This window comes from Bidens hawaiensis, unplaced genomic scaffold (genome assembly GCF_021521415.1).
Source record: "Bidens hawaiensis isolate Kalapana, Puna unplaced genomic scaffold, B.hawaiensis_p1.1 tig00022884_1, whole genome shotgun sequence".
Lineage (NCBI taxonomy): Eukaryota > Viridiplantae > Streptophyta > Magnoliopsida > Asterales > Asteraceae > Bidens > Bidens hawaiensis.
In genome coordinates this window covers 319,974-335,091 of record NW_027493574.1, presented here as the reverse complement: position 1 = coordinate 335,091, position 15,118 = coordinate 319,974, and the positions used below count along the sequence as shown (strand labels likewise).

Here is a 15,118-nt window from a genome sequence, read left to right as displayed (position 1 = left end):
TTCCTCCGAATCATTGTCCCAGTACTCTCCGAATCATTTCGCCCTATGGGGGAGAAGTCACGTGGGTTTCCACCTGTGGGTAGGCAGCGGAATATTGAATTTTGTTAACAAGATCGTTTTACAAACATATTGAATTTTGTTGTAGCAACCTTTAATTATTGTTTATGGTATTATATTATAATGAAGTGTTACAAAGTTTATAAGAAAGCAAATACTCACACAATCTTTGTTTTGAAAAGCATTTTAATACTACTTATGAAATGAATATATAATTTATCACAAATGAAAAAATAAATTTTAAATAAACAAAAATAGTCCCTCTTTGATTTTAAAGTATGTTATATGAATCAGAATGTTTACGTAGCTACCATTAAGTTTTGCAAAACGAGGGGCAGAAGTGAAATTTGGCAAACATCATTGGCTAACCGGAAATAAAAAAAACATTGTCAGAAGTGAGATTTGAACCCACGCCCTCATGAAAAGACCAGAACTTTAGTCTGGCGCCTTAGACCACTCGGCCATCCTGACTTGATATCTAATGATTCTCAATTAATTATTGATACCAATTTTAAAAATTAACTTTTTTATTCTAAATAATTGCTCCAACTTCCAACGATAATATACAAATAAATTGCTAGGTAATTATAGATGACTTGATATTGTGCTTTTATTAGCTTCGTTTTACAGCCTGCTAATTGCCATCACCATGTATGCCTCTTGGTTTTTATTGATTAAAGTATCTTGTTATTTAAAAGACAAGTATTCTATGAACAAAGAGGATTCTGTATAACGATTTTATTTGCTTTCCTAGTTTCATCTGAGTTGTGTTTATTTTAAAAGGGAAATTTTTGAGTGTAATAAAAGTGATGAATTGAGATTCAACATGTTTGAAGCCCGCGTTACCATCACTAACAGAGATTTAAGATAAATAAGTTGGAACCCGCTTTACCGATTCTAATACTAATAAAGAGTTAAGAACATTGATGCATTTGTGTTAATCACTTGATTCATCACAAGTATATGTTACGGTTTATTCGAGACAACCGTCAATCTCCCAAGAACACAAGAGAATAAGAGAAAATAACCCAAGATAATAATTCTTTTTTATTCTTTTACTTAAACGAGATTACAATATATAGGAAAACAAAGACATAAAAATAGAAAAAGATAAACAATAATGAAACGTAATTTGATTATAATAAGGAAACTAAATAATATATAAACTTAAATATTATTATTATTATTATTATTATTATTATTATTATAGGATCGTGTCAGTATGTTAGAGAGAGAGAGAGATGTTCATTGTAGAACCAATACTCCAATAGTATGCTGGAAACATAGCTATGAACGCTTTAACCTTTGTACTGCTTGTTGTATACTCCGTAACTGACTAGAATGTACATGAATTTAAATATGTTGGAGGTTTATTTTAAAAAAATACGGTATTGATAACATTATGTTTATATGCATATTTGCATCCACTCCATGTTTATGTGCCCATTGCTATACTTCAAAAAAATCTAGAGAGAAAATAAATCACTTTCGTATTCTATTTTGTTGTAACAATTATTGTAACAATATGCACATATTAGTACACGTATCTCATAGTTCTATCATAATATTACTGTAACAATATGATTACATTGTCACACCCCGATAAAAGGCGGCGGTACATGCCGGGGTGTAACGTGATTGGACAAATACACAAGACACTATTAAAGTGACAATATTTAATCAACTCATTAATTTCATTCAATCACCAAAGTAACACATATTGTTCATACAAATAACATCAAAACATAAGAAAATAGATATTGTTCATTCTTCTAATAACCTAGCGGTATCAAAATAGAATGACGTCTTCAAACTCCAACTCAAGTAATAATCAAACCTGTAACATGCATAAAATAACATTTGTCAACACGTATGTTGGTGAGCAATTTCATAGTTTTGAGTATATATAATATGAGTGAAATCCACAAACGTATATGAGACTATAAATAAAAGCATCAATCATGGTATATAAAACATATGTAAATGAGGATCATTTCTAATCGGTAAGAATACCGACATACTTGGATAATGAGGCCCTATTCTACTAGCACAAGGCTAAGTAGTTAGGGGAGCGTATGATCATACTTAATGAGGCTCAACAACAACATAAAAATAAACACCCGCGCACGTAAAGCATATGAGACATATAACACACAATAGAGCAAGTATTCTAGCATCATATACCCTAAAGTTTGTGGTTTGAGAAATGAGTATAATATAAATCATTTTTGTTTGAATAAGTATGCATGTTACCCCCAAAAGATAAAAATGAAAACGGGGGATGAAATGTACTCACGTTAACTAAGTAACTTGAAAGATTGATTCGTGAATAATCGGAGATCGGGTTTAACGAGCAAGACCTAGATTAAACGGGTCTTAAGTTAGTAGGTAGTCTTTGAAGGGTTTAAAATAAAATATGACAAGTAAAGTAAATAAATGAAGTTTATGGTTTAAAAATGTAAATACTTGGGAAATTAAAGACATGTTTTAAAAAGTAAGTTTACTCGAAACCGGGTCTTGGTATTTCATTCATAATTATTACTCGACCTATGTTAAGTAACTTATGTGGGTTATAATGCACTAATGCAAGACCCTTTGGGTATATGAACACCAAAACAAGGTTTTAATCGAGTGTTCGGATTTGTTAACTTGGGTCTAGATAATTAACTAAACTCAAAGTTAACTTTCCAAAATGTTTTGAGATAACTCAATAAAATCGAAAGACTTAACCAAGTATATAGTTCTATTATGAAGAACCTTAACGTCCGTTAAGTGTGTATTTGGTATCACCGGTCCAAGCTTGTTATAAGATCAAGTTGGATACCGACACACCAAGTAAGTTGATAAAATACTTAAAATTAGTTTAAAATACATTCTTGAAAAAAAGATGAGTTTCGATGGCCAAAAACACACTTGTGTGTCTTAGGCAAGTGAACTCGGTTTAGTTCGGTTTTGGTTCGGTCCTTGACTCGAAATGATATCGAGGATGGTTGCCACATACCCAAATACCATAGAACTATTAAAATGGTTTTAGAAGTTGCAAGGTTCAAATCTTTCATAAACATGTTTATTTAACTATTTTAAACAAAACTAGTAAACAAAACTATTTAAAACAAAAGCTAGTAAACAAGAGTTCGGTCTTGATTCGGGTCTAATCTCGGGATGAAACCGAGACTAGTGACTTCATACCCAACACCATGGAACTCTTTAAACATGAATTAAAACTAAACTACTTACCATATAAACAAAAGCATTAAAGGGAAATAGTATAAACAAGACTAGTAAACAAGAGTTAGGTCTTGGTTCGGTCTTGATTCGGGTCTAATCTCGGGATAAAACCTAGACTAGTGACTTTATAACCAATACCATGAAACTCTTTAAACATGAATTAAAACTAAACTACTTACAATATAAACAAAAGCATTAAAGGGAAATAGTATAAACAAGACTAGTAAACAAGAGTTTGGTCTTGGTTCGGTCTTGATTCGGGTCTAATCTCGGGATAAAACCGAGACTAGTGACTTCATAACCAATACCATGAAACTCTTTAAACATGAATTAAAAGCTAAACTACTTACAATATGAACAAGACTAGGAAGGCATTAAAGGAAAATAGTATAAACAAGAACTACAAAGAGTTCTCCATGTAGCCTTGCCTTGTAGCATATCACCTCCCGAAGAAGATGAAAGCCGAAGGAAACAAGGGGTGCATATTATATATATGTTGTGCCACAAGATATGAATTAATAAGTAACAAACAAGAATTAAAGAATGTTATTGCTTGATTATTAAGAACCTTAGAGGTTAGAGATATGAACTTTATTAGGGAGAGAAAGAAGATGAATAAGCAAAGAATAATGAAGAGGGTGGGGTTGTTTATATAGGGAATGAGTCAAACTTGTTTTCCTTGTTTTATATCAATACTTGCATGTGTTTTTTTTTTTAAAAAAAAGGTTTAAATAATACAATCTAGTAACAAATCCAAAAGGTAAGAGATGATTATGAAACATAAAAATCCAACATTTTATATTAGTGAAAGATTTGGTTTACAAATCGGGTCGGGTTTTGATACAAATACAAATACAAATACAAAAAAGATCGAAAATGACGAATGTTACATATATGAACACGGCCCGATTATTACATGTGTTACTTTTTTGAGTAATACACTATATAGAGGTGACTAGAATGAACCGGTTTTTAACCCAAACTGAAATCGACTATGAAATTTGTTTGATTTAACCGATAGCGAAGAACTCCCCTATTAAAACTGGTAAATATCAAGTCGGTTAAAAACTGGTTTTAAATCGAACATTCATTTTTCACTTAGAAACCGGTTTCAAACTTGATTTGGTTCTTACTCCAAAACCGATGTGTGTACCCAAGTAGTATACACAATACCACATACATGATAAGAACATCAGAAGTCAGAACATGCACGTTTAAGGCCCAATAAAGGGAGGGCCGACCTACTTATAGTTTATCCGGCTCAATAAAAAGACACCGCATTTTCACTTCTAAAAAACTAACGATTTCAATTTCAAACACACAGTGATTTTAAGAATAAGATAACTTTGATATTTAACAATCTAATTTGTATCATGGTTTAGAGCTTTAGAAATCTTGAATACTTTCATCTGTGAATATTTCGTCTTTATAAACCAAATGGAAAACATAAGAAATTTGATTTAACTTATTGCATTAAGCTATTGAGCTCTTGAGGTTTGATTAGACGTTTTACACCAGTGATAAATGTTTCCTTGTGACGGTTTAACGTAATTAGTTTACGCAACATGTTTTGACCCAGCCCGTCGACAACGATTTTCGTGTAAACTACCCATAAGCATTCTTTCATTTGTGAATATTTCGTCTATAAGAAATGCTTTTAAATTATTTGAAAAAAGAGAGAATGTTTTACTATAATATAATATTTTTTTTATTACGTTTACGTCGATTTAAGTTTATTTTGTTTGAAAAGACACTTCTTTAGTTCTTTTGAAAAGCAAGTCTATGATGATGTGTCATTGCTAATACTAATAATCAGGCCTCCCTTATGAAAGATATAGTCATATAGATAGAGGCCCACTAATAAGTTAGTGGTCCAAAAACACAGCAAAGTCAAGGTCTAGTATGAAGAGTAAACGTTTTAAAGGTGTTCTTGAATATTATTATACACCAATTCAAACATTTTATTCTTAAATATATTAGTTATTTATTAATTTACCGAAAGATAGAGCCATTTTTCTTTCAAAGTAAATGAAACTTAAATACTTTTCACAATCATAATAGATGAGTTTGAGATATGTATATGATATAAACATTTTGTTTTAATCGGTAAATAACTACTATATATAACTTACGGGGATGGATCTTGCGAGAAGTGATATTACAGCGATAAGTGTGAGAAGTGAATGTATAACTCCATTAATCTCTAATTTCACTCCATTTCATATGATGTTACATACATATATGTAGGTTGGTTGTATTTATGTCTTAATTACACATTCAAACCAACCTATAAACATATAAACGTACCGAACCACATTCAAACTTATGTACCTAAACACATACAAACATACATACACATATACAAACATACGTACCTACACACATACATATGCACCTACACAACGCATCTACACATAAGAAATGGGGTAAAATTAGGGATTAACGGAGTTACACCTTCAATTCTCGCACATCTAGCTGTAAAAAACTTTTGAAATGATCCAATACCTATAACTTACATGCTATATTTACTATTCTTACTACTTACTAGGTGATGAGATATGGACCCGGATACAGGTCAGATCCAGACTCATGACTAAAAACAGCCAAGCACTATGAAGGAAAATGCCAAGAAGGAACACACCTGGCGAACATCTAGGGCGAATACGTTCAAAGTGCCGCGAAAGAGAAGTTATATATCATAAATGTGCAGGCATATGCACTAACATGGAAGAGCCACATGTATAGCAGGTACGCATTGGACCACCACAATGGACACGCAAGGGAGACAATGGTACTAAGCAGTGGGCTCTGCGCAACACGACATTCACGATCTCCACTATGACTACTGCAGACGGGACAAACCGGATTTTCCTTCGACACGTGGCCCAACAGGCTTTCTTTAACACCTCAGGTTAAAAATACCGAACTCCTCCAAATAGTAAAGAATAAATACTTAATTTATACAACACTAAGACGCATTAGTTGGTGTAAGTAACTAAATAGATTCACGGGTATAATATTTTACCAACCTTGTATATATTATTCAGTCTTCCACAACATTTACAATGAACTACACCAATTTTGGCAAGTTTTTCAACATTCACCACTTACCAGTCACATGATACCTACCAAACACAAAAGGCCTGGACTGGCTTTCCTAGTATGTAACAACATATTATCCCACCACATGTTCATAATATATCATGTTACATTAAACTGATCCAACAAAACCCACATTTAGAAAAAAACATATTACCGACCTTTTTTAATCATGAGAACCCGTTACGCGCAAATGTCTCCGCTGTAGATGTCTCAAACTCTGTTCCATGCTAACTTGCACCATATCTGCTAACATCTGTTTTGCATTCCCAGACTGTTCCTTACCTTCAATATGTGATATTATATCACACACAATGTTTTCAAGCGTATCGGGCTCGAGTTCCGATCTTCGGTACGCCGATTCCCGTAACAACCGAAGCAAAGTACGGGCTTTTGTCTGCGAGGTTACGGTTCCTTGAACCGTAAGCTCCAAAAGCCCAGGGATAACACCTTCTTTAAGTATTGGTTCCCTATATCTACACCGGTCACTTTCACACATGGTTAAAAGTGTACCCACCGCGTGCTCACGGTTTTGGGGGGACCCACGCTCGAGAACCTCCACAACCGCAAGCACGCCGCCTTCTTCTGAAGTTAGTGACACCCTCCCTTCTTCAAAACTAATCAATAATTCAAGAACACCAGTGCATCTTTCTGAAATCTTTGAGGATTTTTTGGAGCTTTTAAGGATATTTACTAGGTAAGGAACAGGTTGTGATTGTAAGATGAGGTTAAGGTTGTTTTTGTCTGATGAAAGATTGTATAGAGCCATGACTGCATCCACCTTGGCTTGTGGGGTCCCCTGATCAAGAACCTCGACTAGAAACGGTATCGAACTGGATGCACCAATGGTTGACCTTGTGACAGGTGATGCGGATAATGTGGCTAATAACGCGGTTGCGTGTTCTTGCATATTTATGATTCCTGATTTAAAAATTGTGACAATTGGGTCCAATGCGCCAGCATCCACAATACTGATCTTGTTTCTGTACAAATTGAATCAAAAAATTATAAAAAAATGAAGAACAATTATGAAAAGTTAATCAAGTATCAGATTCTATGCCCAATTAAAAAGCATTCATTGACTTCATGCTTATCTTCTAAGTAAATATTTAATAAAATGGTTAGTTAAACTTAATCAAGCTCTCTACGAATATCAACGTTGGTACCGAATAAATAATATACTCTCTAGCAGGCATATCTTCTGCAACCTGACCCGAACCCATGGTATAATTCGAGTAGAAACTAAAATGATCCAAATTCAGAACAAACAAAACTACCAATTTCCTGAACAAAAACATTTATCTTATATTCATGCTTATCTTTCTGCATTTATTAAATACAATGGTTAGTCAATCGGGTTTTGCTGCAAATATCAACGCGTGTAAAGAATAATAATATACTCTCTCTAGAATATTATCGGTGTAACCCGACCCATTAGCAAGTTTATAAAAATGACTCGTTTTAACCCATGAAATCACATAACGAACAAATCAGCCAATTTCTTGAAAAAAATAACATCAGACTTGTAATTTTTTAAAAAAAAAAATAATACTTCCCAAAATTTTTTACAAAATGAACATAATTTATAAACGCAATTTACGGTTTTAATTCGGTTGGATTCAATCATACATTAAAAGGATCATTTACAATTCAAGATTTCTTCAACAATACATTAATGAACTCTAAGCAAAGCAGACACCAGAAAGTGACATACAACAGTCTCTTTAAAGCAGTTAACTTCAAACTGAATTAATCAACCAGAAAGCAAGATCCATATTGGTGACTGGTGATCAAGACACATAAACAGTAACCGTAGTAATACCATTACCAGCTTTCTTTTTGAAATTACGTCAAATTCATGATTTGATTAACAAACTAAGTACTAACCATATTATCTTCAGATACTTCTTTAACATGATCTGTTAACTTTTCTCAACCAACCAATTAAAATCATGATTGATTAAAAAGTAGAACCACAAACAGAATACTTTTAACATTATTGCACTCTCATTTTTCTTTGAATTGATGAATTTGAGAAAAATATGCACACATAAGCATAGAAAATGACACACCAATAATTTAATTTAAACTTCGGTTTTCATCCCTATGGTTAACAGAAATATTTGTCAGAGTTAGTCAGCTAAATTTTTTTTTTGAACGGCCAACAAAAACCATTCATTCAAAACCGAACAAGTAGCGAAAAAAATAAAACTGAAACGGCAAAAAATAAACTTTTGGATTAAAGTTTATTAGGGAAACTAGTAATTTAAAAAAATATATATAAAAACCACAACATGCCTGCCAAAAAATTGCAAACCAAAAAATGTATTTGGCAGAAAAAAATAACTTTTTGGACTAAAGTGGCAATTGTAGCCAAAACTGAACTTTGACTCAAATAATAATATTAACTTATGTTTCATCTTACCAACCCGGTGTCAAAGGCAAAGCCTTTAACTCTTTAAGTCTCATATATAACACAAATTTGTCGTAAAAAAAAAAAACAAAACGTACGTTTCGTCTTGGACGGCGAGATTAAGCAGCGCGAGAAGAGCTGCAGCTTTCGCTTCAACAGACGGATCCCGTAGCATGGAAACAAGGGAAGGTATGGCGTCAGAGAATTGTCTACGGAAGCGTTGTGATGTTTTGGTAAGTTTTCGGATTTCCTTAGCTGCTTGAATTTTTGAAAACGTATCATGGTTGTGTTGTTGGATGATATGAAGTGTACGGTCGATGGTGGAGGTTGTCGGAGTATGATCACCGGTGATGGTGGTGGTGGTGTTTGAATCCATGGGGAGTTGGCACTGGATGAAATTAAGTGAAGGGGGTTTAAAAGAGATTGGCGTTAAGCAACAGTTATTATTATCAACGGCTTTTTCTTTTTATAGAATATATATATTTGTTTATTATAACTTTAAAATTTATAATATGAAAAAACAGACACCATATATTAAACTTTATAAGCTTCTATACTTGTGGTAATCATATTTTGGGGTGTTTGGGATTTGCTTATTTAATATCCTTATGATTTATAAGTTGCTAGAAGGGTGTGATAATTGTGACGTGACAGGTGTTTGAATACAGACTCTAGTAATCACGTAATAATTATGGGTGTTTATGGTTTGGTTTGAAACTTTACAACCGTTTAAATATGTTAATTGGTTAGGTTTCATGGTTAGTTTTTTTCTTTAACTTTCGGTTTCAATTTTCAACGGTTTAGTTTCTATTTTGGACGACAAATAATCATTACTAGCAGCTTGGCTCGCATGTTTGACTTAAAAACCGTCACAAACGGCCCTAAACACTCATTTTTAAATTACTTAATCATAAGCGTCTTAATTTGCCCTCTCCTATATTATATATAATAATATAGATAAGTTATAAAGAATTTGAAAAAATTAAAGGTTGTGAGTAAATAACCCATAAATTATAACTTTGTAACTTATAACTTATGAGAAGCTTAAATAAGGAATTCTAAACAGTCTTATATAAATTTATTTCTAGCTTAGTAAAACCTTTTGTACTTTTTGTACTGTTACCTCAACCTTTGAAATATTATATCAACTTCATGATTATTTATGAAAAAGAAAAGGGCGTGGTGAAAGAGTAATAGTTATCGTCTTTTGGTTTTATGAATAGAATAATGTGTAAGAGTTCTTCTTCCAATTTTTCAGAATTTCTCGTACTAGTTTTAAGCAACAATAGTATTTGTGTGTCTTGTCTTAGTGTGTGAAAAAAAAATACAAATATCATTTTATTTATGTTACAACTTCTCATTACAATATTTTTTGCTAGTTGGCATGATCGATTTTAGACTAACATAATAGTAAGTGGTTAGCAGTCTATCTGGGGTCAAATGTTACTACGATAAAAAAACAAGGGAATGATTGGCAATAACACCCACTTACACGGGACCGAAAGTTTGAGTTCGACGTTTATGTCAACACAATGTTTACCAAACATATTGGCTCTTTAAATAGATATCACTTTTAGGCTTGGTCATCTATTTTTGTGGGAAAAAAAATACCCAATTTTTTTCATTAATTTAAGCTCAATATAAAATTTACTAATTTGATTACCGCTACCTCATTGAACACATAACTATACATGTTTAATCATCTAATATTATTTCAATATATTTAAAAGGTTTCTTTGTTAAATTTGTTAGAATGAAATATATGAGAGTTGTAGCTATATATAGACAAAAACAGAGTTACAATCATGTATGTATTATTAAAATAACAATAAACCTTTTATTAGTTGTTTGGTGATGTTTATGTAACTTAATCTCAACAGTCTTTGTCAATGAAAGCAAAGCAGTACACAAATGTATTGTTGGCTTGTTGCCCACCAACGCTTTACAAATGTTCCTTTAACCAATCAATACATATAAAAATCAGATTATATCCGTTGGATATAACTACTTTAAAATTAACATACCAAACAAAAACTTGTAATTATGGGAAATGGGAAATGATGGGAAAAGTTAATGTTCAAACTAAAAAAACGTACTAACTACACTAATCAAATAGTGTAATTATGTAAATAATTAACTACAATATATATATATAATTACACTTCTTAATACGTACAGTTCACATACTTATTTTATTTGTATTTGATCCAAGCAAAGGGGAGAATTATATAGATATCTTATTTATTACATTTTAGCAATTAAAATTGATTATGTATTGAATATAAATGTATTACTACTATAAATCATTTTCTAATAATCATACATGTACTCCATTCCAAATAATTTTTTACAGTAAGCAATGGATTCGAGCATAAAGTTTTGAGTAATAACATAATGAAGATTAAGATTCTTAACTGAAAGTGACCCGTTATTAAGTTATGTGTTTTCCTAATCTTTGTTCTTTAAGATAAACAAACAGATTAAATAATTTTTTATTCCACTACTGATTTGAAAATCAAGGCACTAAAGTCTTGTTTTCAAATTGTGTTATGAAAACTTGCATGAAGACAGATGAACAATCATTTAAAATATACATTTTGAACATACAAACAATTCAAAACATCATGATGGTTTATACGTTTTTCTTCTTGATTTTCTTAATGTTTCAGTCCAATTAAGTTTGGCAAAATCCACTCAAAAAATACTATTGACAACTTAGGCAGAAACGCTCACAGTTTTTCTTCTTCTTATCTTACAAGTGTCATATTTGTCTCAATAATGATGTAATATGAGTGTGAGAAAGTATTTTTAAACCAAATTTCACTTCTAAACGATAAAGCGATACAATTATATACATGTTCGGCTATTTTAGTGTTATCGTTTTATTAGTTGATTTAATATAATTTACTTTGTATCCATACACACGAACGATTTAAATTATAAAACACTAGACTACTATAGTGCTAAATACGAAACTTTTTAAGAATAAAGAATAAAATGTTGGTTATACCTTATAATAAAACAAAACTAGGTAAAATGCAAAGCTGCCAAGAAAGAAAATAAAGTATAGTGTTTTTCTATTGTTTGCCTTTTACCCAACCACCCTTAAATATACCATGTATAGTCCAATACGGAGCATATTGACTCCATTAATTTTGCCTTATTATGTTTTTTATTTTAATTTTTTATACTACCGGTGCGATGGTGGCCCTCAGTTTGGGTTATCCTCCATGATTGCATGCAAGGTCCATACCATTTGTCCTTGACCGTCGGACCACAATAGCACACCCATGATCTCGTCCTCTCTTTTTGGCCCATTCCTCAAACTCTTTACGGGACTCAAAAATCTAAAACCAGTTACAAATAAATATAATAAATAATAATCTTAAATATATATAAACGAAAACTCCCTAAATACTCTCAAGCCATCAGATTGCTTTATTCTTAAATGAATGTTTCTCATGCATTCGACCCGAATTAATGGGTATGGGTCTCACCAAATCCATATAGCCCTTAAACGGGTTATAACATCTCATTATATTAAAAATTAATCTCATCAAATATTTGATATGAAAAATCATATAAAACAGGGAACTAAAAACCAATATCCATTTAAAAAAAATATTTATAATTAAGAAACAATTTTATGATGAAAAAAAAATAAGTTGGTCATGGGTCTCACTAAACCCATATAACTTTTAAACCGGGTATAACATCTTATTTATTTGTGAAACCCTTTTATCATCAAATCATAAGTATATCATTAACTTTCTTACAATAAATAATGCTCATTTATTTGTGAAACCCTTTTATCATCAATATATTATTAACTTTCTTACAATAACTAAAAATAAAATTAAAAAATATATATAAGTATTATAAACGAATAATGTAAAACAACATACGAGGATGAAAATAAATTACAATACATGTTGCGCGCAAATAAAAAAAGGAAAATGAAAGAAAAACTATAGAACAAAGAATCTTAATCTTAAATATATATATAAACGAAATCCTTAAAAGCTCTATTGTTGCTTCTTACATTCTCTTAAGCCACCAGATTGTTTTATTTGTAAATAAAAGTTTCTCATGCATTTGACCCCAATTCACGGGTATGGGTCTCGCTAAACCCAGATAACATTAAACTCATTATAACATCTCATTATATTAAAAAATAATCTCACCTTGATATGAAATCTTATAAAATAGGGATAAACTGGAAATTAGTATCCAATTTTTCTTAGAAAAAGATATTATTTATATTAACAATTTTATAGTAAAAAAAATAAGCGGGTCATGGGTCTTACCAAACTCATAACTTTTAAACGGGTTATAACATCTCATTTATTTGTACTCTAAGTATATTATTAACTTTATTAAAATAAAAAAAAAATAAAATCCAAAAAATATAAATAATAGACACGAAAATCATACACAACCTCCGTAATACGGGGATAAAAACTAGTAATAAATATAATAATTAAATAATGATAATAATAAAATTAAATTAATAATCCTAACAATAATACTACAATAATAAATCTAATATTTATATTAATAAATATAATAATTAAATAATAATAATAATAAATATAATATTTAAATAATCATAATAAATATTATAACAAAAAATAATGGTGTCTTACATTATTTGTTTTATACGAAACCATCGGCTCGCGTATATTGGCTAACTGTAAAATTGTTCAGGTTGACTCTCGTAAGCGAAGTACTCCTGAAAAACGTGATGGTAACATGTATTAGTTAAAAATCAAATAACGACTTTATATTTAACATATATTACCTGGTTTAAATTTGGTAACCCGAGCGTGCTAGGCTGATCGTAAGACTATTCAGCCCGCCTATCGTAACGGTGATACTCCTAACAAACGTAATGGCAACATATTTTAACTATAAACAAACTAACAAATTTATATTATATCAATATACAACGAAACCTGGTTCAAATCAGGTAATCCCGACGCGTTAGGCTGATCGTTAGGCGCGTATCCCGACTCCTCCTCGTTGTCAAGAAACATATTGTCGAACCACCACATTTTATTTTTTTGGTTTCGATTCTCGAAAGGGGATAGTGAATTGTGTGTGCATGACACACACAGATATATATATATATATATATATATATATATATATATATATATATATATATATATATATATATATAATAAAGAGAAGAAAGGGGGAGTCGGATGACTCAATTATTCAAACTGAACCTATATGCTCTGTATTGTGCTATACGCGGCATATAGGGTACAATATGACAACCTATGACTGTCAAAGTAGTCCTAGGTTGTCAGTTGTACCCTTACACCGCGTATTGTACAATACGCGGCGTATATCCCTTAGTATGGGGCGTATTATACAATACGTCGCATATAAGGTACATCATATAGGACAAACACCTCTTAATATGAGACGTCTTGCACTATACGCCCCCATATTAAGGGGCGTATGGGGGTGTCCAACATAACCCCTATATTTGATAAAAGGTATAAAGAACCATTGAAATTACGCTTCTTTGTTTTCTAGGTGGGTGGGTCATGGATGAAGTGTCGTTTGGTTTGGTCCCACCATAGATTCAAAACATGAGGAGGAGGATGGGAGTGATCAGAATGAGGAAACGGATGATTCGGGTTCGGTTCGTGTGAAGAAATCGAGGAAGGGGGTGAATGGGAGGATGTTGGGGTTGGTGGGAGCTCAAATGTTGGAGCTGAGAGATGTTATGATGAGGAGAGAGGAGAAGCGGAAGGAGAGGGAGTGGAAATGAGAAGAGAAGAAGGCCGAGAGTGATTCTCGGAACGAGTTGGAGTTTGAAGAGAGGCGGATGGTGATGGCGAAACGGGAGGCTGAGAGCAGGATGAGGTTGGAAATGGAGTTTGATGAGGAGAGGAGGCGAAGGATGGCGGTGGAGGAGAGGTGGGAGGAGGAGGAGGAGATGAAGTGGCGGGAGAAGATGGTGCGGATGCAGATTGAGCATCAGTAACAGATGATGCAGCTGCATGCAAACGCGTGTCAGAACCAGATGCAGATTCTTGGAGTTATGGCACGGGTTTTTGTCAGTTTTTTGGGTCAACGAGTGATGGGTTGGGTGCTTTGGTTCTGCAGATTTTGCGGCATCCGGTTCCAGGTGGATTGGATGATCATGATAAGCCAGATGCTAATTCACCTTCGGAGTTCTTGCAAATGTAATTTTGTTAAAGCTAAGATTACATATATGATGTATACAAATGTCTGTTATCACTTATCAGTTTATTGATTAGTGTGAAATAACTGGATTGTTTTAAATGTTTATAATGCTATTTT

The 15,118-nt window shown here is 32.2% G+C and overlaps 1 protein-coding gene and 1 non-coding gene across 2 annotated transcripts; both read right to left on the bottom strand.

The window, feature by feature from the left end:
- Positions 1–444: 444 nt before the first annotated feature.
- On the bottom strand, positions 445–528 carry TRNAF-AAA (transfer RNA phenylalanine (anticodon AAA)). The gene has a single exon. It is a non-coding gene; the product is annotated as a tRNA-Phe (tRNA).
- A 5,992-nt stretch (positions 529–6,520) lies between these two features.
- LOC143566399 (U-box domain-containing protein 45-like) lies at positions 6,521–9,156 on the bottom strand. Its single transcript, XM_077053123.1, has 2 exons — positions 8,896–9,156; positions 6,521–7,367 (listed from the first exon to the last, which is right to left on the bottom strand). The coding sequence occupies exons 1-2, from the start codon at positions 8,970–8,972 to the stop codon at positions 6,551–6,553; spliced, it is 894 nt and encodes a 297-aa protein (XP_076909238.1). The 5' UTR covers positions 8,973–9,156; the 3' UTR covers positions 6,521–6,550.
- Positions 9,157–15,118: the final 5,962 nt, after the last annotated feature.